The following is a 26,358-nucleotide window of genomic DNA, read 5'->3' on the forward strand; positions in this document are numbered from 1 at the left end:
CCCCATTATAGCACTCTTGATTCTTCTTGTGGACGGGGTACTATGATATTGGCTGCCTTGTGTCTTTTCTCTCATTTTCTTTCATAACAGATCCTGTACCTCCCTTGCCGGCTTGGTCAGTGAACGCATTCACTTGGACAAAGTGTTTCATTCAAAGGTGATAACATCCAAACAATTATAATTCTTCCCTGAGGTTAATTTATGGAAATTGAGGCTTCCAAGCTAAGAAGATGTCAAGTTGGTGCTCTAGGCAACTATTTTTCCTGCCTACTGGGAGAAGATGTGTCTTTAGGGAGAAAGAATAAAGCTGAGCAGAAATGAGAGGTAGAAGGAGAACGAGAGAGCTGACACTCTGGTTCCTAGAGGTTTTCATTCAGTTTTGTGAACTACTCTGGTATATTTTCTACCACTACAAGGCAATAAACTTAAACTTGCTTAACTGGGTTTGTTCCTTTATAACTTGCAGCCAGGAAAGTCCTAACTAACTCAGTTCCTGGAACAGTAGATAAGACAATTTTCAACCACCCGAGAAAAGCACCCTCACTAGATAGAGTTAAAAGACTCAGCTCCTAATAATAACATAAAACTATGAGAATACCTGACCTGGCAGAGTATTTTGGAAATTAAGCCTTTTAATTACTGTTGAAAATCAGTTAATATTCAAAGAATCCAGGCCCACTATAATCAATAGTGTAGATATTTCCTGAAGTGTAGTGTTGTAGTCCATATGCCTGTAGTTCATTCGAGGGTGTGCTAGCCTAAGACACAAGAGGGTGGGATCAGAAAGTGAGAAACCGGTAAGAACTTAGTTCTGGGTTGATCATAATTTCTCAGGAATTAAACAAAATGGATGAAAGAGGAGTTGAGAGGTATAAGGACAAATGGCTGCTACATTTCTGTACCCTTTAAAAAGTATCTTTGCCAACCCCATATATTAGACTGCCTGTAGTTGCCTACAGCTCCATTATTTTTAAAGAAGTAAAAACTGTTAGTAGATGAACAAAAAAGCTCTGGGGCATAATATGGTTACCTTAGTGTTTTTAATTATATTAACACTTTATTGGGATGGATTGAATTATCCATAATTAATTCTGTTGATGGAGATAGGAAGGGGGGACTAATTTCATAATAAGGCCTGAATTTATTTTATCATTGTCAAGTAAATAGTACAATTTTGAAGGAATCTCAGCCTAAATTTTATCTTGCAGGCATTTTTCAAAAAAGAAAGTATTTACATTTAAAATATGAACATTCTGTCAGAGAAAAATGAAATGCAGATAAAATGCCTTGATACTTTAATGTTAATAAAGTATATATTCATGATGACAGCTCTGTGTTTCCTACTTAATATCATAATATAAAATCTAGACTAGAGACATGAAGCTGTTTTCATGGTAGTACAGTTTTGCAAGAAAAGTGATTTTGTTAGGGCAAACAATATTCATATCATGCATTAATATTTTATTTTAAATAATTGTGTGATTATCCTTTTAGTAACATACGGATTCCCTAACACTTCTGTTTTATAACCTCATCCTTAAAACCTTCAGTGGCTTGTTTTCTTGTATTTTCCTTAATTGTGATCTTAAACAGATCTTCAGTTCTAAATCTGCCAGTTGTTCTAATACAGATGCATAAATACATTTACTCCAGTTGGTTATTTATTCAAAGACAGCTTGTTTGTGGATACTGTCAGGACATCTGCATTTTATTGGATCTAATTTTTAGTAATAAAGACCTCCCACATTATAGATTCTTTCCAGTCTAAATTAGCCTGTGTGGGAAGCAAAGGAACCATCAGTCAGGGAGAAAAAGTGAATCCATATGGTGCTGATGAGTCTTGTTTCCCCAGCTACAATGATGAAAGGGTTGAGTATAGACAGTGCCCCCAGCAGATCCCAGTTTCTTTCTCAAAAGCTTTCTAGAACAGGGTTGGTGTGAATCACCAGCCCAGTACCTTTGGACCAGTTCAGATCATCGATGTGCTAGGCATCAAGGCACCTAACTGAAATTTTGAGGGCACACTCTCCTTTGCCTCTCATCTTGCTCTGTTTTTCTTGCATGTATGCCAAGTCCCTGGATCTTGCCATTCTCCTTCCACTTTGGGGCTCACCTTTGCCTTTTGGACTTGTTGGATTTTGGATTCCCTGGTCCAATTCTAAGGCCTTTGGTTCAGGTTCCCACATAATCTCTGTGATATGGAGAAATCTTAAAAAAAATTCTGCAAGTGTCAAAAAGTAGTCAAAAATTTTATTCCAGCTTTTAAAAAGTGACAAACCAAACTTGGTAACAGAACTTCAATAGGTGACAGATCTTCACTTTTACAAGTTATACTAGTTCACTGTGCAGAGAAACAGGAATTGAAAGCTTTTCTTTCAATTGCCTCCCCATATCCTGGAACAGTTCATTTCTCTTGGTCAATATCATTCATGGGATAAGGAGGAGGAAACTGGGCATATTCTTTACTATCAGTGTTATCTCCCTTAGCACAAACAAGAAAAACCTATTATTTCAACCCATTGTCAACTCTGAATCTCAGCCAGTGAGAAGATACTGTTTCTTAATACATTGCTGTATTTATGTTCAGGTACTTTTTTTGGGTAAATTTAAATTAGTTTAACAAATTTCCTAGTTGCAAAGGGTGATGCAAATATTGATGATTTATTCTTAAAAAATTTATTATTTAGTGTAGTGGGTAGAATTGTATTCCCCCACCCCCCAAAAAAGGTATGTTCAAGTTTCTAATCTCTGGTACCTGTGAATGTAAGCTTATTTGGAAATAGCCTTTGCAGATGAAATCAAGTTAAGATGAGGTCATACTGGATAAGGGTAGACTTTAATCCAGTGACTGGTGTCCTTATAAGAAGAGGGAAATTTGGATACAAACATACTCTGCCATGTGATGATGAAGCCAGAGATTTGAGTTGATGTGTCTATAAGCAAAGGAAGGCCAAAGATTGCTGGCAACCTCCAGAAGCTACAAAGAATCAGGGGAAAGCTAGAGTCCTTAGGACTTCCAACCTCTAAAACTGGGAGAGAATAAATTTGTTGTTCTTAAGCCATTTAGTTTGTGGTAATCTGTTACGAATTTCTCAGCAGTGAAAGGGGGCCTTGGCTCACCAGATGATCTCTGAAGTCAGTTTCACTTGTAATATTTTATGCCTCTAAATCTGTAACATATCCTTATGTTTCCTCAATTGTATGCTTGTATAAACTGTATAAAAAGTCACTTATGGATTTAATGTCTCCTCCTTTTCCTGCCCCTCTCACCTCCCCCACTCCAAAGGGAGAAGTGTGTGAAACTTATTCTGCAAGATGAGCTTCTTTTCGGGTGTCCAGAATTGAAGGGCAAATTATTTCTCAGCTTAGGAGCTTCTCATGCCTCCTCTCTGCCAAACACCTTTGAAAAGGGAATAAACACTGATGTCTGTTCATGGACTAATCAACCTAGCAGTATAGAGAAACAGAGGAAATTCAACGCAGATTTGAATCTGGGCCTCATCATACTCCCTGAGGAGGCAGTTTAAACTTTCTAAGCCTGTTTCCTTACCCATAAAATGCCCATAACAATATCGACTTCTTGGTTGTTGAGAAGACACGAAATAGAATGCTGTATACACTTTTTAAAGGGCTTGGTATGGTGCCGCTTAAAAATATTACTTGCTGGGGCCCAGGGGTGGCTCAGGCGGTTAAGCACCCCACTGAGGTCATGATCTCAGTATTGTGAGACCCAGCTGGGCGCCCTTCCATGGCTCTGCAGTAGGGAGTCTGCCCCTCCCCCAGCTCGGGTTCTCGTTCTCAAATAAAGAATTCTTTAAAAAGAAAAAAAAAAACCAAAACATTAACTTGCTTAGAAAATTCTCGCTTACAGAAAGAATACTGAAAACCTCCAGGATCCCTCTTTCCACCCCCAGGTTGGAGCCTAGAGCGATCGGGAACCAGGGACCCCACCCCACCGCCACGGAGATGCCGCGATGAGATTAGGACTCGGGAACCCCCGCGCCAGGGGAGGAGCGCGCCGGTGACGCGGGCGGAAGTGCTCTCTCTCCACTGTCAGCTGCACCGGAAGTTCCTGGCCAGGCCTGGCGGTAACCTTGGGGTCCTCACCGCTTCCACCGGCACCTAGGTGGGCTGTGCCAGTCCGATCTTCAGCCGGGATCACGCCTGATAGCCGCAGGAGACGCACGGATTTCAGAAGAGGACGCCGAGGGACGGGGGGTGTAGAAACCGCGGGCGCAGAGCCGCCCAGCAGACATGTCTCTAGTGGCGGAAGCCTTCGTCTCGCAGATCGCAGGTAGCGCGCGTGGCCTCGGACTGCGGGCGGAGGCGGGGGCGGCGTGGGGCAGTCGCGGGGAACAGCGTGGAGCTTAGGGCTGCGGCTTTACCTTTTGTGGCATTAGGTGCTGAACCCAGGCCTGGGGATAGAGGCGGGCACGGAGTACCACCCTCATCTCACGGATGAGTAAATTGACGGAGAGACACTTAGCCAAGGTCACACCGTAGGGGCAGTAATACCGCTTTCCCTCTCGTGGGCGTACTTTGTGCTGTTGGGTCCGGAGGAGCTAGGGTGAATGGAGGAGGCCCTGAGTTCGTATGGGGGGCGTGGCCACAAGGGCCAGGTATTACAAGGCTGAGAGTGGCGGTGGCCTCGGTCGTGGGATCTGACGTTTAAGGTGATTGTCATTAATGAGTTGCCCTTGTTACCTGATGCTGTGTAAGGACCACCGAAGTCCTTGCTTCCTCTCCAAGCAACATAGTATTGCTATTTGCTAGATCTGTAGGAATCGCCGAGAAGTCTCTCGGTCTCGGTATACTTTTTAGAAAAAACTTTGATTTGATGGACTGAACGTGGCTGATGTAACTATATTTCTCTTTTTGAGTTATTTACCATAGTGAAAGAAATTAAATATTGTTGAGGAAGTGAGGAGAGTAGACATAGGTATTGTAGGTGTAGGTTGATGGGTAATAGCTAATCTTTAAATGGAGTTAATCTTAATTCCTTGCAGGATTTTCAACATGAGTAAAGAGACAGTTACCAGGATAAATAGGTACATTTGAAATAAAGTAGTATTTTGGAAATGGAAAGTACTGAATGTGTAATAAAATTTGCCAAAATGTTTTTCGTAGCACTGCATTTGTGTGAACATACATTTCTTTCTTTCTTCTTCTTTTTTTTTTTCTTTTTCACTTAAATACATTGTTTCTGGAAGAGAGAGAAGCTCTCACTAGATTATAAGCTTCATGAAAGTAGGGATCTACTTGTTTTGGCCCACATTAAATCCGGAACACCTGTTAGTTGGTGCTCAATAAATATTTGTGACCTGAATCAATGAATAATCTTGAGATTTCAAACAGTGATTATTTCTGTTTATGTTAAAAGTTAGATTGTTGACTTAGGGGTGCCTGGGTGACTCAGTGGGTTGAGCCTCTGCATTTGCTCAGGTCATGATCTCAGGGTTCTGGGATCAAGTCCTGCATTGGGCTCCCTGCTCAGCAGGGAGCCTGCTTCACCCCCCTCTGCCTGCCTCTTCGCCTACTTGTGATCTCTCTCTCTCTGTCAGATAAATAAATAAAATCTTTAAAAAAAGTTAGATCAATGATTTAATTTCCATTTCTGCTATGTTTAAAAAAAAATCAACTATTTCACCATTGTATGCTGATTTTGGTATACTGTATGCATATGTCCCAATGTGTGATTTCTTTTAAAGCAAAAATGATAAATGTCTTTTAAAAAACTTTTGATAAGTTTGGAATTTTATTTCAGTTAGTGAAATTTAAGAATTCCTAGGAATTTTATTTGTGTGCCATTTTGGCTATTTGTAATTTATTACTTTAGAAGGAAGCATTTAAAGATGAATAATTCAATAGGTGGTGTTGGGACATCTCCTAAGTTATAACACCATAAGAATAAATTCCAAATGAGTTGAAGATCTAGATGTAAAATAAGGACAAAACCAAATTGTAATAAAATAATTACGAGAAAATACAGGTGATAGTTTAATCTTGTGTAGCAGAGGAGGCCTAAGCAAGACACAGAATCTAAAGTCCCTGGGAGAAAAAATTAGCAGATTTGATTGCAGAAAAATTTAAAAAGCTTTACATGATAAAACATATGTTTCCACAAAAATTAATGAAAAAGACAACAGGATCAAGAGTAAAGGATAGGAACAAGCAATTCACAAATAGGGAAATGCAGATGGACAATGAACACATGAAAAGATGCTGTCACTAAAAGTAGACAAAGTTTTCCATTTAGTCAAATGGGCAAAAGTGAATATGAAATTTTCTAGAACTGACAAGGGTATGGGGGAAAACATCTATCCTCAAACTGCTGGTGAGTCTAAGTTATTACTGCTTTTTGAGAACTTAATATAGTAATATTAATTAAAATACTATCCTTTAACCAAGAAACTTTTCAGGGAACTTATCTGATAGAAATACCATTAGAAGTACCTTTATTTCCTGGGGCGCCTGGGTGGCTCAGTGGGTTAAGCCGCTGCCTTCGGCTCAGGTCATGATCACAGGGTCCTGGGATCGAGCCCCACATCCGGCTCTCTGCTCAGCAGGGAGCCTGCTTCCTCCTCTCTCTCTACCTGCCTCTCTGCCTGCTTGTGATCTCTCTCTGTCAAATAAATAAATAAAATCTTTAAAAAAAAAAAAAAAAGAAGTACCTTTATTTCTTATGCTCCACAAATAAGTGAAACCATATGATAATTGACTCTGTTTCACTTATTTCACTCAGCATAATCTCTTCCAGTCCCGTACATGTTGATACAAAAGTGGGGTATTCATCCTTTCTGATGGAGGCGTAATACTCCATAGTATGTATGGACCACATCTTCCTTATCCATTCGTCCGTTGAAGGGCATCTTGGTTCTTCCCACAGTTTGGCGACTGTGGAGCATAAGAAATAATACGGAGGACATGGGGAGATGGAGAAGAGAAGGGACTTGGGGGGAATTGGAGGGGGAGACGAACCATGAGAGACTGTGGACCCTGAAAAACAATCTGAGGGTTTTGGAGGGGCAGGGGGTGGGAGGTTGGGTGAGCCTGGTGGTGGGTATTATGGAGGGCATGTATTTCATGGAGCAATGGTTGTGGTGCATAAGCAATGAATTCTGGAACACTGAAAAGAAATTTAAAAAATAAATAAAAATTTTAAAAAATCCCAAATGGAAAAAAAAATGTTAAAGGGAGTTCTTTATATGAAATAGAAGGGTACTAATTAGTAACAATAAAACATTTGGAAGTATAACTTTACAGGTAAAAATAAACTTACAAGAAAGTTCAGAATAATCTAATGTAAAGGTGGTGAGTTAATCATTTGTAAGCTAGTATGAAGTCTAAAAGACAAAAATAGTAAAAAAAAATATAATTTGTTAAGGAATACAAAGATAAATAAGATGTATATTGTGACATCAAAAACAAAAGTTTGGGGCGCCTGGGTGGCTCAGTGGGTTAAGCCGCTGCCTTCGGCTTAGGTCATGATCTCAGGGTCCTGGGATCGAGTCCCGCATCGGGCTCTCTGCTCAGCGGGGAGCCTGCTTCCCTCTCTCTCTCTCTCTGCCTGCTTCTCTGTCCACTTGTTATCTCTCTCTGTCAAATAAATAAATAAAATCTTAAAAAAAAAACAACCCCCACAAAAGTTTGAGAGGGTAAAAGTGTAGTTTTAGAATATGTGAAAATAGAAGTTTTAATGAATTAAAATAGACTGTTTTTATAAAAAAACAAACAAAAAAAGAACCATTATTTAAAGCAATATATAGCAGTATTCATTATATCATTAATTTTAGTATTAAAAAAACACAGATGTTCTAAATATATGTCAAATTATAGAATGCCCACATTATTACAAATAATAGAAATGTTAAATATTTTGGCTTGAAATTTATGATTACCTTAAGTAAAAACAAGTTATAGGATAATATATATACTGTATGAACCCATTGTTATTAAATAAACCCTATAGGGGCGCCTGGGTGGCTCAGTGGGTTAAGCCGCTGCCTTCGGCTCAGGTCATGATCCCAGGTCCTGGGTTCAAGCCCCGCATCTGGCTTTCTGCTCAGCAGGGAGCCTGCTTCCTCCTCTCTCTCTGCCTGCCTCTCTGCCTACTTGTGATTTCTCTCTGTCGAATAAATAAATAAAATCTTAAAAAAATAAATAAATAAATAAACCCTATATAAACTTGTATATGTTTAAGCAAAGAAAAATAGAATATTCAACTCATTTTAACTAGTAATTTCAGAGTAATAAGGGTAGGGAGTTGGTGGAGGGTAGAGTAACTACATTTCTGAATTCAAATTGTTATAGTGAGAATATTTTACTTGTGTATTTTAAACGATTATAATTAAAAAAAATTTAAAGATTGTATTTGGCCAAGCAGTGAAATAAGGGTTGACTAAAATAACAATTTATATGAAACATGTTTGACTTATAAGTGACTATGAGTGTGACTCAGATCTAGCAACTATGCAGAGTGTTTTATTTCTGACAGTAATTTGATTTTCTTGGAAGAGGTCAACCTCAAGAGATTAGAGATTCATATTTATATAGTGCTATTATAAATACAACAAATAATTGTGAATTGGTTTTTGTAGTTGAGTGCTCTCATTTTTAGTGTATTGCTTATTATTTTTCCTTTGAGTAGTTGTGAGCCAACACACTCACATTTCTTTAGAAATGTGATATTTCGGGGCGCCTGGGTGGTTAAGTGGGTTAAGCCTCTGCCTTCGGCTCAGGTCGTGATCTCAGGGTCCTGGGATCAAGTCCCGCATCAGCCTCTCTGCTTGGCAGGGAGCCTGCTTTCTCCTCTCTCTCTCTGCTTGCCTGTCTACCTACTTGTGCTCTCTCTCTGTCAAATAAATAAATTAAATCTAAAAAAAAAAAAAAAGAAAAAAGAAATGTGATATTTCTTTAGAAACATTTAAAGGCGTCTTGCATCTCTTTGTGATATTCTTGAGAGCCCATCTTTTAGGAAGACTTCTCTGAACTCCCAGCTTAAGGGAACTATTTTTGTCTCGTTACTACCAGTGTATTCGCCTCCAAAATCCCGCAGTTTTTACTCCTTACTGTACCTTAGTGGCTTACTCTCTTTATCTCCACTGCTATTTCCTTAGTTCAGGACTTCATCATTTCTCACTTGGATTACTGTAGTAGTGTCTGAATTGGTTTCCATGTGTCTAGTCTGCCCTCTTTCTAATACAGTCTCCATACCGCAGGCCTCAGTGGGCTTTTGTTTATGTTATTTTATTATTATTTTTCTAAAATGCAAATGTGACTCCTCTTGTTTCAACGTCTTCATTAGTTCATAACTGTCACATGGAGTATAGATCTGTCATAAGTTAGTCCATCTCTTCAGCCTCATCTCTTGTCATTGTTAAATTCTTACTTTCCTAAACTGTAGAGTTCATCTTTGGCACATAGTGTCCTCTTTTTTTTTTTTTTAAGTGATTTTTTAAAAAAGATTTTATTTATTTATTTGACAGAGAGATCACAAGTAGGCAGAGAGGCAGGCAGAGAGAGGAGGAAGCAGGCTCGCTGCCGAGCAGAGAGCCCGATGCGGGGCTCAATCCCAGGACCTTGGGATCATGACCTGAGCCGAAGGCAGAGGCTTTAACCCACTGAGCCACCCAGGTTCCCCACATAGTGTCCTCTTAAGGGACAAACAAGAGTTTGCACATTTTATTTTATTTTTTATTTTTTAAAAAATATTTTATTTATTTATTTGACAGACAGAGAGCACAAGTAGGCAGAGAGGCAGGCAGAGGTGGGGGGGGAGGCAGGCTTCCTGCTGAGCAGAGAGCCCGATGCGGGGCTCGATCCCAGGACCCTGAGACCATGACCTGAGCCGAAGGCAGAGGCTTTAATCCACTGAGCCATCCAGGCGCCCCATGTTTGCACATTTTAACCTGTAAGTCTCTCTTACATTTTTTCCTGTCAAATGGGAACTGGTTCTTTTTCTCTTTTTTTTTTCTGGTAGTAATTATGATACATGGCCATTGTAGACAATGAAGTAATCCAAAAGAATCTGAAGAATAAAACAGCAATCACCTAAAATCTAACACCCAGATTAAGACTTTAAAGTTTCATCATCATCATTAAAACTTCGGTGAACAGAGCCAACTTGTTCTCTGCCCCTAAATTTAAAAAAAAACACATGAATAATACAAGATGTATATACTTTTTTGTAACCTGTTTTGTGTATAACATTGAGATGTGTGTCCTTGTCTAATGGAGGTACACATCATCATTTGCAGTGGTTACATAGTATTTCATTGTAATGAAGAAAGCATAATTTATTTATCTAATCCTATTTTGGTGGGTATTTAGTGTGTTACATTAGTTCAACCAGAGGAGCAGAAACTGGAGGATCTTGAGTTCTAGCTCTAGCTTTGTATCTATGTCTCTGCACACACACACACACACACACACACACACACACACACACACACGGAATTGGCTTGTGCTGTTGCGGGGGTTGGCCAACCAAGGACCACGTTCACAGAGTAGGCAGCCAGGAAGGGGAGATTGAGGAGGAAAAGGAAGAGGAAGAGGCACATGTAGCAGGTGCTGCTTGCAGTGATGAACTCATAGGCCCTCTGTTAAAAAAAACTTCCAACAGATTAAATCTGGCACAACCAGGATAATCTCCCGTTAGATGAATGTAAAGTCAACTCATTAGGGACTTCATTTATATCAGCAAAATCCCTTCACAGCAGCATCTAAATTAGTGTTTGGATAACTGGGAGAAGGTATTTATGAGCTACAAAATGGCTGTTGCTTCTTTTGTCCTCCCAGAGCCTGCTAGAGAATGTCCCTGTAGCTCATTATAACCAGAAACAGGAGAAAGGGAATTCTGGCAGCTGTAGAATTTCAGTCTAGCCAAGTTGATGGATCCTAAAGCCATCCCTCGTATATATTATTTTTCTCTAAAGTGAGCAGTGCTTTCATAGACATATTTGTGGATCTACTGCATAGGTTCTTTGATAAATTTCTTAAAGTGGAAGAGGATTTTGAGTTGTTTTTGTTATTTAATAATATGGAAAGGAAGGGTAAATTGTGATTTTGAATTTTCTTTTTAATTTTTGAATTAATAGCTTGGATCTTTAGATGATGATATGTTTGATTTAGAACTTTGAAGAGGGATAAAAATAATCCTGGGTATTGGATCATTAAAAAAATTTTTTTTATATTTTATTTATTTATTTGACAGAGAGGGACAGAGAGAGAGGGAACACAAGCAGGGGGAGTGGGAGAGGGAGAAGCAGGGTTCCTGCTGAGCAGGGAGCCCGATGCAGGCTCGATCCTAGAACCCTGGGATCACAACCCAAGCTGAAGGCAGACGCTTAATGACTGAGCCACCCAGGTGCTCCCAAAAAACTCATTTTATTTATTTTAATAGTAACCCATTTTTAATATTTTAATAATAAACCATTATTTATTGTCAGGGAGAGAGAGCACAAGCAGGGGGAGTGGCAGAGGCAGAGAGAGAAGCAGACTCCCTGTTGAGCAAGGAGCCGGATGTGGGATCCCAAGATGCTGAGATCATGACCTGAGCCAAAGGCAGCTGCTTAACTGACTGAGCCACCCAGGCACCCTCAAAATTTTTTATAACTGCCTGTGTATTTTAAATTTTCATTTGCTTGTGTGTGTGTGTGTGTGTTTTTTTAATGGCAAGGTTTTCCAGTACATTACATGAGATTTTTATTTATCTTTTTAATTTTTTACTGTCACTGGGGTATGTATCCTAGGGGAGGGTGGAATATTCCCATTTGGGTTGTGTGAGCACATGTGGAGCAGTCACTGTAGCCAAAAAGGATGGGGTACTGTGGTGGACAAGCCTGACCCCCTTGCTTATCCCTGTACTAGGAGTGGCTCCAGGCTCTAGGGCTCCAGAGAGCCCCCAGACACACACAAAAGGAGAGAGAGGTGTTGAGCATCAAACAGCAGAAATCTCCCACAGTGTCAATCACTTTTATTTTTTGTTTTGCTTTTATTTTTAAGTATTCTCTATACCCATCATGGGGCCCAAACATCCAATCCCTGAGATCAAGAGTCACCTGGTCCTCTGACTGAGCCAGCCAGGTGCCCATCAGTCATTTCTTTCACTTTGCTTTTACACTTCTGGTGGACTGTGGAGTAAGTCAGACATGGCTACTTACTACATATGTGATCTTTATTTTATTTGTAAAATGGCGAAGATAACTTTATATATTTTAAAGATGATGAGAAAAGTACTAGTGCTTAGCCTTGTGTCTGACACACTGTAAGCATTCCATAAGTGTTCATTAATGTCATTTTTAGCTGTTTACCTTGTTAGTTTTTCTCTTTTACCACTCCCTGATGGAGTGAGTGGTGGTCTGTTTATTAGACATTGCCAAAACGTTTTAGCCTTAAAAACTTAGCTGATAATTATCTAGTTACTGATAATAGGAGTAAGCACCCCTTTTCGAGCCACTATTCTAGATGATTTAGGTATATAATCGCTAATATTAACAATTTGATCCTGTTTGATAGATATTATTCTTATTTTATGGGTGAGGAAATTGAAGCTTAGGTAATAGAACATAAAGGTTAGGAACCGGGCCATAGCAGTAAGACAAAACTGAGTTCTAAGTTCAACTCTGCCTCTTGTTCTGTGATTTTGGGCAGACAGTCTGGGCCACAGTTTCCTTATTTGTAAAAGGGGTAAGATGTTTTATAACATGTTTCATGCATCTAATTTACTGGTACGTGGTAGTTTCTGTTACCACTTTCATTGGCTGAGAGCCTTTGAGGATGTTATATTTGTAATGTTATTCTTTTGCTATTTTGGACAGCAAAAGTCCAAAAGTGTCTTTATTTCTAGTAACTCTGTACCATTTTTCTGAATGACCTTATTACTTCCCCAGTACCTTGCTATACTTGAAGCATATCAGTTAATTTCATCATACTGTAGTTATTAATCTTTTGAAATAAGTACAATATCTGTTCTTTAGTTAGAAGCTCAGTAAACTATATAAAGCATAAAAAAGAGACTTGCTATATTTCATTTATTTCATTGTGGGCATGTGGGCGCTTAATTATTTAAATTTATTAATAACATCATTCTAGGAGTAGCATTATTTTATATTATGATCTGGAAAAGTAGTTTTATGGGTTCCATGGAACCCGTTTGTAAGCATCTTGAAAATATTATCAAAACAGGCATGTTTGGGGCACCTGGGTGGCTCAGTGGGTTAAAGCCTCTGCCTTCGGCTCAGGTCATGATCTCAGGGTCCTGGGATCGAGCCCCAAGTAGGGCTCTCTGCTCGGCAGGGGCCTGCTTCCCTTCCTCTCTCTCTGCCAGCCTCTCTACCTACTTGTGATCTCTGTCTGTCAAATGAATAAATAAAATCTTAAAAAAAAAAAAAGGCATGTTTATAACATTTTGTTTTTATATCCTCAATAAAGTATTTTTTATTTCATCCCTCTTCTGTGTTAAGTACTAGGAAATGTAGACTTTATTTATTTATTAGAGAGAGAGAGAGAGAGATTTACTTAAGAAAGAGAGAGAGCATGGGGTGGGCAAGCGTGGGGCAGAGAGAAAGGGAGAGAGAGATTGAGAATCTTCATCATCCTTGCATTTAGCACAGAGCCCAGGTCAGGGCTCAGTCTCACAGTCCTGAGATCATGACCTGAGCCAAAATCAAGAGTCAGACATTTAACTGATGGAGCCAGCCGGGCGCTCCGGAAATGTGGACTTTAAAAGCAGTTCGGAAGGGTACCAGAAGCTCAAAGAAGTGGAAAACATAGTTTAAAAGTCCTTTGTAAAATAGAAGTGATGCTATTGCTCACAGGTTTATTGAGAACGCAGAGAGTGACAGAGCTATTATATCTGATAGAGCTCTTATATCCGCATGCCTGACTATCTAATGATGATGATTATAGCAGATAATTGAAAAAATACAATTCAGGGGGCGCCTGGGTGGCTCAGTGGGTTAAACCTCTACCTTCGGCTCAGGTCATGATCTCAGGTTGCTGGGATCGAGTCGCGCATCTGGCTCTCTGCTCAGCGGGGAGCCTGCTTCCCTCTTTCTCTCTTGCCTGCCTCTCTGCCAACTTGTGAGCTGTCTCTGTCAAATAAATAAATAAAATCTTAAAAAAAAAAAGAAAAAAGAAAAATACAACGCATTCAATTCTTGTTCTTGAAAATAAAGACATATTGTTAGTTTTACTTAGTATTCTGAGGATTCTCCAGGATTGAGGAAGGCACTGAGGAATTATTGAGAAGTTACTGAACTGGCCATCACATTCAGAGAATCTTCTTTCATTTATATTTGTCATGTGGGTGGTCTCATACTGTTGTGCTTAAGACTTGGCACATGTAAAGGGGATATCGAAGGGGCAGATGGAAAAGCAAAGCCAAAGATAAAATAGGTTCTACTTCAGAGTAAAGGCAAAGTACAATTTATTGAGAGCAATGTGGCTTATTTTATTTTATCATACTTAAATTCGTGAATAGGTTGGAAACTGAATTCTCAGAGGCAGCGTTCTGTTGTCTTTTAAAAAACTGATATGGATGCCTTTTAAAAAACTTTCAAATCAGAAAAATTTGAAAGTTTCTGATCTTGAAGTAGTCCATAGTTAATCATAATGCGAGTTTTAATTTTATTATATGCTTTATTAACACTCCATACTCTGAAATGACATGATTTTTAGCTTTTAATGTAAAAGATTTGGTGATGGGTATCCCATAAAGATTTGCTAGTCTTATTTCCGTGAAGACTTTTGAGTTGAGTTATTAACATTAGCTCAAGCCTTCCATATTTGAGTGAAAATTGAAAGAAAATATCATCAAACTTATTTAACATTTTTCAAACGTTTTTGAAATTTCTTGATAAGCAGTTATCAGATCGACTGAAGATACCAAATGGAGATGAGCTATTAAATTCAGGCTTCTCATTTTTTGTTCAAAGACAGAAATTATAATATTCAGCAAATGCAGTTACAGACATTTATGTGTAGAAGTATTTGCCTTGCCAGTAAGAGAAATGCACGTTTTAATTTTTTATTGCTTTGTAAATGATCCCTCTATTCTTGAACACTCTTCTTATTTTTGTACGCTCTATAAATGAATCATGGTTTTGAACTTTTCTACATCAGTAATAAAAATGAAATTTGATTGGTTAGTGATAAAGAGGTTTCTTTTCATAAAAACAATCATTTTGTCATGGCAATTCCCATTAACTGTAACTGCGTTAGCAAAATAGAAACCGTAAAAAGCATTTCATTGTACTTATACACTTAGCTGTGTTTTTGTGCTGATTATATATTTTTGTCTTTAAGACTTAAAAGCCAAAGAAATTTCTTCATGACTTAATCCACATTTGGATTTTCAAAAAAGTTTGTTGGGTATATGTATTCCAGGGGATAAGTATCCTTAGATATTGTCTTGGACTTGGCCCCATGTCATATTCTATTACCTGGACAAACTAGAACACTGACTAGAACTTCATACAAATAAATTATATCACTTGTTAGACAGGAAGAGGGGCTTAATTATTCCAGCATTTATTTCTGTAAGCTAATATTGGCAGCTGATGCTTTAATGATTTGACCTTTTGTTGACCTCCTTTTCTTTTGATCATTAGTCTTTACATTATAGGGGAATGTTTTGGCATCATGAATGATAAGCTTCTGATTTTTTTATTTGATAAATTTGAAAAAGATATGTGTTAATGAGAATGTAAAAATAAAAGCTACTTACTTTTTTTCATTAGACATTGTTATAATTGTAAATTTTTTTTTAAGATTTTATTTATTTATTTGACAGACAGAGATCACAAGTAGGCAGAGAGGCAGGCAGAGAGAGAAAGGGGGAAGCAGGCTACCTGCTGAGCAGAGAGCTGAAAATGGGGCTTGGACCCAGGACCCTGAGACCATGACCTGAACTGAAGGCAGAGGCTTAACCCTCTGAGCCACTGAGGCACCCCATAATTGTAATTTTTACTGTCCATCAGTTTAACATCCTAGTTTGGCTAGTGGATGAGAACTGGTTATATAATGTTAACTATTTATGTGGTAATTTATATTTATTTCTTAGTTGAAACTGTAAATTCTTTTTTTTTTTTTTTTGAGATTGTAAATTATTCTTTTTCTTGCTTGAGAGAGAGAGAGAAAGCAAGCAGAAGCAGGTGGGGGAAAGGATAGAGGGAAAGGGAGAAGTAGACTCCCCACTGAGCAGGAAGCCCGACCTACCGGGGCTGGATGCCAGGACCCCAAGATCATGACCTGAGCTGAAAGCAGATGCTTAACTGACTGAGCCACTTGTGAATTAGTCTTGATGTATTTTCTTCTCAGACAGATTTCTTCTTGTCATATATACTTGTACTGATTTTCCATACTGTCATTTTGTGGCTATTTGGAGAAGGTAAAATAATTTTGATATTAAATATTTCAAAAGGGAGACAATGTTCTAGAAATGATAGAGTGCAATTTAAAGGCATGTGTAAATTATTTCATTATTTACTGTTTTGGATTATCTTTGTATCATAGGTAAATGGCTTTACTGGTCTGCTTTTTAGAAAAAGATTATAGTAAGCTTTGAGTTTAGCCAGCATAATTACATCATTTTTTTTTTTCTTGGATTCTTTTTTCCCCTCATTTCCTGAATAATGTAGCAACTACCAACAGAATAGAGTTTCTGATGGAGGTAAGCCATTATAGTCACTGGGTTCCAAATTCTGGGGACTGGAGGTCAGGGAGCCGTGATGTGGTCAGGAAGTTGGAGAGTGAGATTTCAGGAAGGTATATTTCCTTCTAGAGGGAGGGTGGAAATGTCAAAATCTATGCCTGAAGCAGTAGATGGAATTTATAAATATAACATGGTCAGGAGTCAGTTTGGTAGCTAATTTAGATGGAATTCTGAGGCTTTAGTCAAATGGTTTAATATTTAATTCTGTCTTTAATGAAAGATCTGTGACTAACAGTAACTGTCCAAACTCTAACTGTTCAGTTACTATTGTAGTATACAGATCACACCGTGACTTAGGGATGTATAACAGCCATTTTATTATGTTTATGGATCCTGTGGGTTAGTTCAGACAGATCACAGGAGAGATGGCTTGCTTCTACTTCACAATGTCTGGATCCTCACCTGAAAAGACTCTAAGGCTAGGGATCCAACAATTGAGGGCTGGAAACATCTGGAAGCATCTTCACTCGCACGTCTAAGAATTGCTGACAAAGAACTCAGCTGTGGTTCTCTTCTAGAATATTTATATATGGCCTTTCCATGTGGCCTGGGCTTCTTGGAGCCTAGGAGCCTCAGCGTAGTCAGACATTTTACTTAGTGCTCCAAAGGCATGTGTTCAAGCTACCAAAGGAGAAGATACATTACCTTTTATGACCTTGCCTTGGAAGTCTTGAAGCATCACTTCTGCCATATTCTGTTGGTCACAACAGAGTTACAAGTCTGCCCAGATTCAAGGGGAGGGGATTTAACTTCACCTCTTAATGGGCGGATGGGGTAGGTGGGTGTTGGTGAGGTTCTAGAAGAACTTGTAGGACAGGTTATATTGTTGTGGCCATTTTTAAGAATGTAATATGCCACAGTGGACAAGGTAGTAATATACTGGTGCAGAGGGGTCACCTGAGTCTGTTTTAATTACATCTGGGAATGGAGTAGTCCCGTTTACATAGGTTCTAAACAAAATGGGGTGGATGAGAAGTGGGTGTAGGTAGAATGGTGTGTAAAGGTGGTAGGGTGTACTGCACATTACAATATATTATCTGTGGAGCTCTCTAAAACAAACCATGCCTGGGGCTGCCTGGGTGGCTCAGTGGGTTAAGCCTCTGCCTTTAGCTCAGGTCATGATCTCAGGGTCATGGGATCGAGTCCCGCATCGGGCTCTCTGCTAGGCAGGGAGCCTGCTTCCTCCTCTCTCTCTCTCTACTTGTGATCTCTCTCTGTCAAATAAATAAAATCTTAAAAAAAAAAAAAAAAGCCTGTATTGTAAGGCATTTCTCAAACCTCATGCACGCACTTGCACACCTTTTTTTCTCCCCAAAAGCCTGTTACATGTGAAGGTTGAGGGCAGCTCTAGGACAAGCATATATATATATATATATACAAGTGTATATATATATATTATATACATATGTTTTTGTATATATATATTTTAGATTTAAAAAAAAAATTTATTTGGGGTGCCTGGGTGGCTCAGTGGGTTGGGCCGCTGCCTTCGGCTCAGGTCATGATCTCAGGGTCCTGGGATCGAGCCCCGCATCGGGCTCTCTGCTCGGTGGGGAGCCTGCTTCCTCCTCTCTCTCTGCCTGCCTCTCTGCCTGCTTATGATCTCTCTGTCAAATAAATAAATAAAATCTTTAAGAGGAAAAAAAAAAAGTATATTTTTAAAACACTCCATAGATGATTGGGCTGTGCACCTCTTGTTAGGAACCATTAAACAATTTGGAGAGGAAGTGAGTTTATGAGTTTCCACTGTTGAATTTAGTACATATTATTGAGATATTATCATTCCTTAATTTACTTTGATGGTTTTATTTCCAGAGTTACAGCAATTTTTTGTGGTCATATATCTTTCAGGCTTTAGATAGCGAAAGACCTACTTGATTTCCTACAGAATATATTTATTTGTTGATTACCTATATGTGCTAGGTCCTCTGCTAGGTGTTGTAGAAGAGTAAAACAATTCTTGCCTTTGATGAACTACATTCTTTTGTAGGGCACATCCATTGAAATGGATAATTTCAATATAAAGTGGTGTATTTAATAGAAATGGTAATTTAGGAAGTTTTTACTGAGCATGTTTTGTCCCTTCTCAAACTGAATTGGGATGTTAGATTTTTAGTAAACATCTCAGCTCTTCTTCCTGCCCCTCACCTTCTCTCTGGCCCACTTCTGATTATATTTTGGACCATTTCAGATTTTATCTCTTCTTGTGCATTCTTTCTTGTCTTCCTCAGACAGGATATGTACTTTTGGTTTGACACTAATGTTAATAGTAATTATTGATATATCCTGTAAGCTAGAAACTGTATAAGGCACTTACATGATTTATCAAATTTTATTCTTCCAACAGCCTTACAAGGTAGGTAATATTTCCCCTTTTCACAGGTGAAGTAATTGAGCAAGAGTAGGTTAAGCAACTTGGTTAAGATCACTCCGATAATAAGCTGTAGAGTTGGGAGGAGAACTCAGATATGTCTGACTTTAAGACCTGTGTTTTTCCCTACACTAACTATATTCGTTACTGCAATTTTTAAAAAAGATTTTATTTATTGTAGCAGTGGAGAGAGAGAGAGAGAGCATGTATCTGTGCACATGGGGAAGGGGAGTGGAGGGGTGAAGGGGGAGAGAGAGGGAGACAAGCTGACTCTGAGCTGAGCAACTCTGAGCGTTGAGCCTGTCACGGGACTTGATCTCAGAACCCTGAGATCATGACCTGAGCTTAAACCAAGGGTTGAATGCTTAACGGACTGAGCCAATCAGGTGCCCTCACTTATCTATTCTAAGTGGTTATATGTATCTCAGTCACTTGTTCTTCTCTCCCCAACCCCTTCTCGATGCTCTGTTTCCCCTTACCCACTCAACAAAGTTAGATCCTAGACAGCAGTGATAGTTTTATGTTCATATTTGTCTTTTCATCATATTTTGGTAGTTTGGTAGTTTATAAAAACCTATGTTACGGGCGCCTGGGTGGCTCAGTGGGTTAAGCCGCTGCCTTCGGCTTGGGTCATGATCTCAGGGTCTTGGGATCGAGTCCCGCATCGGGCTCTCTGCTCAGCAGGGAGCCTGCTTCCCTCTCTCTCTCTCTCTGCCTGCCTCTCCGTCTACTTGTGATCTCTCTCTGTCAAATAAATAAATTAAAAAAAAAAACCTATGTTTGTTTAGTTAAATGCATTTAATATGTATTTTCCCTCTCTGGGGATTTTCTATCTCTGCACTCTTATTCATGAAGAGATTCTGTGATGGTTGGGCTATGGTATCTTTTTTCTTGGGTTTTGTTTGTTTGTTTGTTTGCTTGTTTTTGTTTTGGGGGAATCTTGCAGTTTTGCCAAGATTTTAGAAGGTATAATGACACATTAAATCCTCTGTAAGATCATTTGTTTCATAGCTAGCTGAAAGGAGTGAGGGAGGAGGAATGGAAAGGGGTTGGAAAGGAATGGTTACCTAGCTTGATGTGAGAGATGAGTATATGGAGAGTACTGAGAGTAGTAAGCACATAGTAGATATTTAAAAACATAGGTGCTATTACCACAGTGATTGTGTTTGATTTAAAGTAGTGGGAGAATTGTTCTTTAGTTTGAGAGACATCTATTTTCCATTTTCTAGGATTAGATTTGGGGAACTATTATACCTTGAATATTAACATTGTTAACATTGTTGAGGTCTGATACCTGTGTGGGGTTGTTTGTCTTTCTCTGATTTTTGGGGGGGGGGGGCAGAAATTGCACTTTTCATCATAACCAGCTGTTTTTGTGTAGTTCTGCTATTGGTCTCATACTCATCTCCATTTCTGAGACAAGTTCAGACATGGTGTCAGTGCTTCTTCTTTATGAATTTCAGATTACCATTTTTTAGAAGAGAATTCAAATTTTGAGTCCTGGCTACCAAGTTCATATCTGTTCATAATCACACATAGTTGGCCTGCTTTCTATTGGAAATTAATGAAAAATGGCTGATTATTTTTATAATGTGACAAAGTCTAAACATGACCATTTGAGAAGATGATGTGTACTTACTAAGAAAGGATGTAAGGTTTTAAATTTAACTTGTATTTACTTTAGCCTCAGTTATTGGCTTGTTGTTGCTGTGAATTAGTTTTCTTGACCCTAGTTAACCTCCAGAAGTTTGTTAGTTTTATGAAATTGATCCTTGAATGCCATTTTGAAATTGATTTCCAGTTTCATATAGATAGGTTTAGGATGGCTCATGTCAAGCCTCATAATGACTAACTTAATTTTACTTTCCTTATTGATTACCTCTAATGGGAAGACTATCATTTAACCACTTTGATTCCAAAAAAAGTGAGGCCTTCACTCATTAATCTTAAAGGCTTACTCTGGAGCACTATAAAATTGCAACATGCCACTAAGACATGCTTTACAACATGGCTTTAAGCCATATGTGCAAATATTTAAGTAGAATAAGATGGACAAAAATATTCTTGAATAAATTAAACCACACAGGCCCTCACTACCACATTCTCTGAGGCAAATGAATGAAAGCGGTGAAAAGAACTTAAATCTTCTATCAGGTATATTCTTTGTCCCAACGATAGTCTTTTTTTGCGGTACTTACCGACCATCTGCTTCAGATTTACGGGAGTGCTTGTGGTGTGTTTGGATTCTTGGTCCTCATCTCTACAGTATCAGAATCTCAGAGTTTAGAATTTGATGGAAATACATAACTTTATGAAGTTCCATAGATGATTCTTTTTTTTTTTTTAAAGATTTTATTTATTTATTTGACAGGGACAGATCACAAGTAGGCAGAGAGGCAGACAGAGAGAGAGAGAGAGGGAACCAGGCTCCCTGCTGAGCAGAGAGCCCGATGTGGGACTCGATCCCAGGACCCTGAGATCTTGACCTGAGCCGAAGGCAGCGGCCTAACCCACTGAGCCACCCAGGTGCCCTCCATAGATGATTCTTATTAAGGGTTGAGAACTACTGTTGTAGGATGATTATAATTACTTTAATTCTAATAATTATTATTGATTTGTTTATTTGTGTAAGAGGTTTATTTTTTTAATTTTTAAAAAAAATATTATTTGTTTATTTGACAGACAGAGATCACAAGTGGGGGGGCAGGCAGAGAGAGAGGAGGGAAGCAGGCTCCCCACTGAGCAGAGAGCCCCATGCAGGGCTCCATCCCAGGACCCTGGGATCATGACTTGAGCTGAAGGCAGAGGCTCAACCCATTGAGCCACCCAGGTGCCCCTGTGTAAGAGGTTTAAATGTGTAAGAGGTTAGCTGGTGACAGCTGTGTGTTCACTGACTGAAGCCAGCCTACCTTGGGTCAGATCCTGGCTCTTGTTACTTACTAATACTTACTAACACTGTGATTTATGCAAATTCCTTATGCTTGTGCCTCCATTTTCTTACTGTAAAATAGGCATAATAATAACAGTGTCTACCTCATAAAGTTGTGAAATAGTTAACATGTCAAGCACTTAAGTGCACAATAAACACAGTAAGAGAGCTTAACTTTTCTATTTACCTCAACTTTATTGAGGTATAGTTAACATATGCTTTTAAAGTATATAATTCAGCGATTTTTTAGGATATTTACAGAGTTGTGATTATTACCACAAATTGTAGAACATTTCCATCACTCCAAAAAGAAGTTCCTTGCCCAGTCACTTACAGTCACTTCTATTCCCAGCCTGAAACAACTGGTACTCTACTTTCTATCTTTGTAGATTTGTGTATTCTGAATATGCCATATAAATGGAATAATAGTTTGTTTTCCTTAGTGACTGGCTTCTTTCACCGAGCTTAATGCTTTTGAAGTTCATCCCTGTTATAGCATGTATCAGTAGTTGGTTCTTTTTATTCTGTTGTATGGACATACCACATTTTGTTCATTCATTCATCAATAGTTGGTCATTTGGGTTGTTTCCACTTCTTGACTATTGTTAAAAATGCTGGTATGAACATTCATGTACAAGTCTTCCCATAGATATATGTTTTTTTCATACTGTACTCCTGCGTGAATACCTAGTAGAATTGCTTAGTCATATGGTAATTCTGTGTTTAACATTTTGAGAAACTGCCAGACTTTTTATATTCCTCCCAGCAGTGTGTGAGTTCCAAATTCTCTACATCTTTTAAACACTTTTTATTTTCTGTCTTGTTGATGATAGCCATTCTGTGGGTATGAAGTAGTATCTCATTATTGTAATTTTGACTTACATTTGACTAATGATATTAGACTTACATTGACTAATGACTAGTGATATTGAGTATGTTTTCATGTGCTTGTTGGTTATTCATAGATCTCCTTTGGAGAAAAGTCTGTTCAAATCCTATGCTTATTAAAAATTGTGTTATTTGTCTTTAATTATTGAGTTGTAATAGTTTTTTCTGTATTCTGGATATAAGATTTATGAGTCTTGGGGAATCTCAGCTGTTATCACTGTCATCACCATTATCATTGTCTACCTAGATAGAAGTTTAGGTAGTGTTTGACCAGAAGGAGATAGATTCTCATTATTTTCTAGTTTCATTCAGGGCCTAACGTTGTGAGGGGGAACGTTCTGCCCTCTGCTAGTTTTCTTGAATTTTCAATTTGTTTGCTTTCTATCTTCCGCTTTCTGAGTGGCAGGTTATTAGAACTCATTTGCCTTGCATAGTCATTCTACTCTATCATGCATTCATGTACTCTCACTTGGGGTCATTTTAATTGCCCCTATAAAAGGGATCCCAGAGTGTTCCTTAGCCCCTTCCACCATGTGAGAACTGAAGTCAGAAGTCAGAGACTCACAAGAGGGCCTTCACCAGAGCCTGACCATGCTGGCATCCTGATCTCAGACTTCCAGCCTCCAGAACTGTGAGAAAGAAATTTCTGTTGTTTGTAAGCCACCCAGTCTGTGTATTTTATTATTACAGCCCAAATGAACTAAGACAGTAGTCTTATCACCACTTACAGAAAGCTTACCTGCCATTGTTTTTAAGTTTATGGAAGTGTCACCATGACATTACACTTCAGTTCTCCAACGTGAGCCATTTTCTGACATGAACATTGATATCAGACTATTGAGGTGATGGGAGAATGGTTTTAAACTCTGTTTGGGGCGCCTGGGTGGCTCAGTGGTTAAAGCCTCTGCCTTCGGCTCAGGTCATAATCTCAGGGTCCTGGGATCGAGTCCCGCATTGGGCTCTCTGCTCAGCAGGGAGCCTGCCTCGTCCTCCTGTCTCTCTCTGCCTGCCTCTCTGCCTACTTGTAATCTGTCTGTCAAATAAATTAAAAAAAAAATCTTTAAACTCTGTTTGTGGGAAGAGTCACTTCCTGCTTATACATTCTGTGTAATATCTTTAAACATCCCCTATGAAACAGTAACTCAGGGGACATTGCTATTTAATACTTTCTTGGTCTGTATTTTCTTGGATACAGTGTTATCTTTGAATTGTACTATAGTCTGCAGATTGAATTGCTTTAAATCTAGCACATAGTTCTTAAAATTCTAGTTTTGATAAAGTCCCATGCCATCATACTGAAAGTCTAGACATCTTAGAAATCCATTTTATTTATTTATTTTTTTTCTTTTTTTTTTTTTTTTAATTTTTTCTTTTCTTTAAGATTTTATTTATTTATTTGACAGAGAGAGAGAGAGATCACAAGTAGGCAGAGAGGCAGGCAGAGAGAGAGGGGGAAGCAGGCTCCCTGCTGAGTAGATAGCCTGATATGGGACTAGATCCCAGGACCCTGAGATCATGACCTGAGCTGAAGGCAGAGGCTTAACCCACTGAGCCACCCAGGCGCCCCTAGAAATCCATTTTAAATGAAAGCTTTATATCATAACTCCCTAAAACTTGATAGGTGTCTGTGTTGATGTCATGGAGATCATCAGCATAGTAATTATGTCAAACTAGTACACTTATTTCCTTCTTTTCTCTTTGTGTTTTGCAGTAACTTGCTCGTGTTTGTGAGCTGCCAAATGCTTTTGGAATATTTTGTTATCTCAGTAGTATTGCATTTATACCTTTGGCAGAAAGCCATCCAAATTTGGGGTTAGGTTATACATGCTTCTTACTCCATTTGTATAACACTGTCTAAATAGTCTTAGGAAACTGAAGAGATGACATCTATGAGCTTTTGGAATGTAGTTGCCTAAGGATACACTGGCTCTGACTTCATTAGTGCACAAATGATAGGGTTGTGTAGAGTTATTATAGCATTAATCAATTTGATGGATTGGAAATATGACAGTACTGAAGCAGCATGTAATATTAGTGCCTATTATTCTACAAATTATGTCTTCACCTACATTCATATGCCAGAAGAGTCATGTTGTGCATTAAGAATGCAGAACTTAAAAAACAACAACAGAGGGCACTTCTTTCCATGGCCCTTCTCTTGTCCTCTTAGATTAGATCATCAAGAAATAGACTTTGGAATTAGACTTGTTTATTAGGTCATAGCACTTTCATACTATAGAATACTCTGTATTGAATGGCATAGATAGATTATCTGCCCCTCCAATGACCGAATTTGATACTTGAAAGAATATTGCAGGTAAAATGTAGCATGTTTAGCATGTGTAGAGGCATAGGCCTATATATATGTGAATTTATGGGCCAGTAGTTATTTCTCTATAAGTTATAATGGACTAGTAGATTTTTTTGTTGTTGTTATATTGTATTGGTTAGTAAAACTTAAAAATAGTGGGTACCTTAAAGATAATTAAATGAGAAGCAAATATGCATTTTGGGGGGCTGTGGGTAATATTTTACCCTGTGTGCATTTCCAACACTAATTTATTTATTTATGCTTTCATTTATTTTGTCTTACAGCTTTCAAAAGTCAAATTTTTAATTAAAAAAATTTTAATTTTAATTTTTTAAATTTTATTTATTTTATTTTTTAAAAAAATTTACCCATTTATTTGAGAGAGAGAGAGAGAGAGTGTGTGTGTGTACACACATCAGTACAGGGAAGGATGGGGGAGAGAACCTTCAGGCAGACTCCCTGTTGAATGCAGAGCCCCACATGGGGCTCCATCTCATGATCCATGAGATCATGATCTGAGCCCAAGCCAAGAGTCAGACACTTAACCAAATGAGCCACCCAGGCACCCCCCCCCCCCCTCTTTTTTAGCTTTGTTCTTCTCCAGCTTAAAGAGGAGTGGAGAAAAATGTCTTTGAAAATTTAAAAATACTCATTTGGATGAAAAAACTCCTGTTCCACTGAAGACTGAAAATTTAGGAGGCATCTCCTTTGCTTCTGGTAAAAAGACACTAAATGTAAAATAACCATGGCAATTTTGCCTTTGCAGAATTGGAAAATAGTTTTGTAAAAGGCTAAGTAGGTGGCTAAGTAGGTAAGACAACAGAGTTTGTCAGATAGAAACTTAGCTATGAGGTGCTCTGAGCTTTATTTCTAGATGTTCTTTTATTTATATCTATAAAATAGGAATTTTTTTTTTTTTTTAGATTTTATTTATTTGTCAGAGAGAGAGGGAGAGAGAGCGAGCACAGGCAGACAGAATGGCAGGCAGAGGCAGAGGGAGAAGCAGGCTCCCCGCCGAGCAAGGAGCCCGATGTGGGACTCGATCCCAGGACGCTAGGATCATGACCTGAGCTGAAGGCAGCTGCTTAACCAACTGAGCCACCCAGGCATCCCAGGAATTTTTTTAAATAAAAATAATAAAAAGT

At 38.6% G+C, this 26,358-nt stretch overlaps 1 protein-coding gene across 4 annotated transcripts in view; it reads left to right on the plus strand.

Moving 5' to 3' along the window:
* Positions 1–4,046: 4,046 nt before the first annotated feature.
* MTX2 (metaxin 2) overlaps positions 4,047–26,358 on the plus strand; it is a 70,876-nt gene continuing 48,564 nt past the window's right edge. Inside the window, exons 1-3 of one of the 4 annotated variants that reach the window (XM_047722264.1) lie at positions 4,047–4,294; positions 5,007–5,048; positions 16,641–16,672. In XM_047722264.1, the coding sequence (XP_047578220.1) occupies positions 5,017–5,048; positions 16,641–16,672 (64 nt within the window). In that variant the 5' untranslated portion in view covers positions 4,047–4,294; positions 5,007–5,016. Of the gene's footprint in view, positions 4,295–5,006; positions 5,049–16,640; positions 16,673–16,711; positions 16,768–26,358 lie in introns of those variants that run through there. The other 3 variants (XM_047722263.1, XM_047722261.1, XM_047722262.1) reach the window with 3 other exon arrangements.

This window comes from Lutra lutra, chromosome 3 (assembly GCF_902655055.1).
Source record: "Lutra lutra chromosome 3, mLutLut1.2, whole genome shotgun sequence".
In the NCBI taxonomy this organism is placed as follows: Eukaryota; Metazoa; Chordata; class Mammalia; order Carnivora; family Mustelidae; genus Lutra; species Lutra lutra.